Source organism: Parus major, chromosome 28, assembly GCF_001522545.3.
Source record: "Parus major isolate Abel chromosome 28, Parus_major1.1, whole genome shotgun sequence".
NCBI lineage: Eukaryota > Metazoa > Chordata > Aves > Passeriformes > Paridae > Parus > Parus major.
In genome coordinates this window covers 3,511,867-3,515,511 of record NC_031797.1, presented here as the reverse complement: position 1 = coordinate 3,515,511, position 3,645 = coordinate 3,511,867, and the positions used below count along the sequence as shown (strand labels likewise).

The 3,645-nt window shown below is 71.7% G+C and overlaps 1 protein-coding gene across 1 annotated transcript in view; it reads left to right on the top strand.

Annotated features, from left to right (window-relative positions):
- The window catches only part of ADAMTSL5 (ADAMTS like 5), a 6,394-nt gene that overhangs the window by 809 nt on the left and 1,940 nt on the right, over nucleotides 1–3,645 (top strand). Inside the window, exons 2-11 of the mRNA XM_015651486.3 lie at nucleotides 271–331; nucleotides 433–572; nucleotides 843–903; nucleotides 989–1,097; nucleotides 1,177–1,304; nucleotides 1,398–1,521; nucleotides 1,966–2,049; nucleotides 2,626–2,789; nucleotides 2,877–3,120; nucleotides 3,381–3,452. Coding sequence (XP_015506972.2) covers nucleotides 271–331; nucleotides 433–572; nucleotides 843–903; nucleotides 989–1,097; nucleotides 1,177–1,304; nucleotides 1,398–1,521; nucleotides 1,966–2,049; nucleotides 2,626–2,789; nucleotides 2,877–3,120; nucleotides 3,381–3,452 — 1,187 coding nt within the window. The remainder of the gene's footprint in view (nucleotides 1–270; nucleotides 332–432; nucleotides 573–842; nucleotides 904–988; nucleotides 1,098–1,176; nucleotides 1,305–1,397; nucleotides 1,522–1,965; nucleotides 2,050–2,625; nucleotides 2,790–2,876; nucleotides 3,121–3,380; nucleotides 3,453–3,645) is intronic.

Here is a 3,645-nt window from a genome sequence, read left to right as displayed (position 1 = left end):
CCCGTCCCGGGGCCGGTGGGGACGTGTGGGGGGACACGGCGTCACCTCCTGGATGTCCCCCAGCCGCCTGTCCCCGCATCCCCTCCCTGGGGACCCTCGCGCTGGGGGTTGCCCCCACCTCACCCCGTCCCCCTCACCGGCGATGATGATGATGATGATGATGATGATGATGATGATGATGATGATGATGATGGCCCCACCTCGGCGGCGGGGGGCCAGCCCGGGGTCACCCCGCTGGCCCTGGAGGGCTCAGGGCTCTCTGCTCCGCAGGTCCTGGCGGCCGTGGCGGCTGCTGCTGCTGGCCTGGCTCAGCCTGGTGGGCACGGCGCAGGTGAGGGGGCTGGGGGGCAGCGCAGGGCTTTGGGGCAGGCGGTGGCACCCCCGAGCTCCTTCACCCCGCTCCCAGCGCTGACCATCACCTTCCTCACGCAGGACTCAGCCCTGGGGATCCCAGCGAGGGTCTCTGAGCCCCCTGCTCGGCCCCGGGGGATTTGGGGGTCCTGGGGACCCTGGAGCTCCTGCTCCAGCTCGTGTGGGGACGGCGTCGCCCTGCGCAGCCGGAGGTGCCTGCGGTGAGTGTGGGATGGGGCAGCCCCTGGGGTGTCCCCAAACCCCGTGTGGCACCCAAATCCCACGGCAGGGCCTTGCCACCACCTCGTGTCCTCCTGGGCCCTCAGTGCCACCCTGAGCCCGCTGCCTCCACCCTGGGGTGCGGCTCCAAAGGGATGAGGGACACTGCGGGACATCGGGGTCCCCAATCCTCTTCCGCTGCCCTGTGCGGGCGTGGCCCGGTGGCCCTGGGGGGGACAGGGTGGGGACACGCGCTGTCCCTGTGACCGCAGGACCAGCGAGGAGCAGCCGTGCCCGGGGGACCCGCGGCAGTACCGGCTCTGCCAGCTCCAGGTGAGCGCCGGGAGCGCCGCGGCACCGACCGGGCCGTCTCCGCTCCCCTCGGCGGCCCCCCGGCTCCATCGTGCTGCTCCCGCAGGGCTGCCCCAGCGGCTCCGTGCCCTTCCGGGCCATGCAGTGCTCCCTCTACGACAACCGGCCCGTCCTGGGCACCTCCGCCCGCTACCGCTGGGTGCCCTTCCACGGAGGTGAGGCCCGGGGTGGTGACGGCCTCACCGGGGGCTGTCCCCGGCATCACCCCAACCCCTTCCCACCCTGCTCTGGCAGCCCCAAACCTCTGCGACCTCAACTGCCTGGCCGAGGGACACAACTTCTACTACAGCTTCGGCCGGGTGCTGGACGGGACCCGCTGCGGGCCCGGCTCCCCGGACCTGTGCGTCGGCGGGCGCTGCCTGGTGGGTGCGCGCGGGGCCGGGACCCCCCGAACCCCCCAGAACCCCCCGGACCCCGAGCCCCCCGCGCTGAGGGGGTGTCTGGGCTCCCCGCAGAGCGTGGGCTGTGACGGGATCCTGGGCTCGGGCTCACGCCCCGACGCCTGCGGCCACTGCGGCAGCGGCCACGGCTCGTGTGTCCTCGTTCAGCGGCTGTTCCAGGGCTCGGACCCCTCCTCCGGTGAATGAACCATTGCCCCGGCCCCCTCCATGGGTGAATGCTTTGGCTCTTGGCTCCCCTGTCCTCCTGTCCCCCTGTCCATCCGTGTCCCCAGGGCGTTGCCTGGGTCCCCCCCGTTGTCCCATCCCTCTCCATGTCCCCCCCATCCACAGTGGGAGGTCTCTGGTCCCTCCCCGTCCCCAACACGCAGGGACAGGGGCTCGGAGCAGGGATTCACTCGGGGGGGTTTCACTCATTGCAGAGGCGTCACTCCTGGGGCTCTGCTGCGTCCCAGGGGTGTCCGGGGTCACTCCGAGTCCCTCTGTCCACGGGTCCCCGATGTCCCAGCACGTGGGGCCCAGCTGGGTGAACGCCCCAGACCCGGGTCCCCTCTGTGCCTGTCCCCTCTCCCTCTGTCCCCTCGTGGTGTCCCCTGGGCCCTGCCCTGACTCTGCCCCTCCCCAGCATATTTGGGATACGTGAATGTGACCAAGATCCCGGCCGGGGCCACCCACATCAAGGTGACGGACAGGAGCCGCAACTACCTGGGTAGGACGTGAACTTTCTCCGTCCCAGTCAGTCCCAGTCCATCCCAGTTGGCCCGGGCTGGGCAGGGCTGGGCAGGGCAGGGCAGGGTGTCCGTGTCACGCAGTGCTGGCCCATGTTTGTCCCGTGTCGTGCCGTGCCGCTCCCTCCCTCGGATGCTGTTTTGAGCATCGCGGGGTCAGTGAACTCGCAAGCGCTCGGGGCAATTTTCCAGAGGCCGCGGCCGCGCGTTTTGGGAAGGGCTGAGCTGGAGCGGGGCCAGACCGGCCGCTGCAGCGCCAGGACAGGGACCTCCATCCCCACCCCCCGTCCCCTTTCCCATGCAGCTGGAGCCCCTTCCCCCATCCCAGCCAGGATTTGGGGGCTCGGGGCTGGGTTCGCACACCAGGCTTTGGGCCCGAAGCCAAGATCCTACAGGAACGCGGATTCCCGGAGCCCCGAGCGCGGCTCCCCGGCCCACGCTGCCCTCCCGCGCCGGGAGAGGCCTCCGGTGGGGAGCCGGCCGGGGGTCCCGGGGGCCGTGCGGGGGTCCCGGGGGCCGTGCGGGGCTGGCTTTGCCGGAGCCGCTCCCTCCCGCAGCGCTGATGGCGAGTGACGGGCGCTACGTCCTCAACGGGGACTGGGCCATCGCCTGGCCGGGGCCCTACGAGGCTGCGGGCACCCTCCTGACCTACAGCCGGGCCCCCGACGGCACCGAGAGCCTGGAGGCGCCCGGACCCACCCATGAGGACCTACACGTGATGGTGAGGGCTGGGGGGGACACTGCGGTGGGGACAGCCACCACCCCCCGGCCCCCACCGCTCCTCCCAGCCCCTCCCGTGCCCCCCCAGGTGCTGCTGCAGGAGCCCAACCCCGGTATCGAGTACCGGTTCTGGCTGCCCCGCGGGCACCCCCAGCTCGGCCGCGGTGACACGAGCCCCCTGCGGCAGCCGCAGCCCCGGGGGGCCGGCAGCCCCCCGCCCCCGGAGCCCCCGCTCAGCCCGGCCCCCGAGCCGCCCCCACAGCCTGGGGGCTTCACCACGGAGCCACCGCCGAGGAGCCCCCCTGGCCGGAGCCAGGACGGGGCTGCCGCAGGTACCTCCTCGGGGGTCCCCGCAGGAACCTCCTCGGGGTTCCCCACAGCCCCCCACGCCCCTGGCTGGGAGCATCCTGGGCTGCCCAGGGGAGCAATAAGATGGGGACCCTAAAAAGGACCCTAAAAACCCTCGCCAGGGCTCTCAGGAGCCCCGTGTGACCCTCTGGACCCACAAGCTCTCCTCCCAGTTTCATGAGGGGGTTCGGGGGGTTCAGGGGTCCCCTGTGCCCCCTAAATTGCTGCAGCTTTATCCCCGCAGGGCGCTGCGGGAGGTGCCGCCCGCCCAAGGGGCGCTCCCAGCGCATCCGGCACTTCTGCCAGAGCGACTTCGGTGAGCGCCGGGACCGGAGGGGCCCGCGGGGAGTGGGACACCCGTCAGGGGTGGGACAGGGCCGAGGACACTGCAGGGACAATGCCAGCAGTGGGAAGGAGCACAGGGTGATACCGGGGGCGGTGCTGGGGACGGGAACGTGCTCGGGGTGATGCCAGGGATGATGAGAGGAATGGAAAGGGGCTCGGGGTGA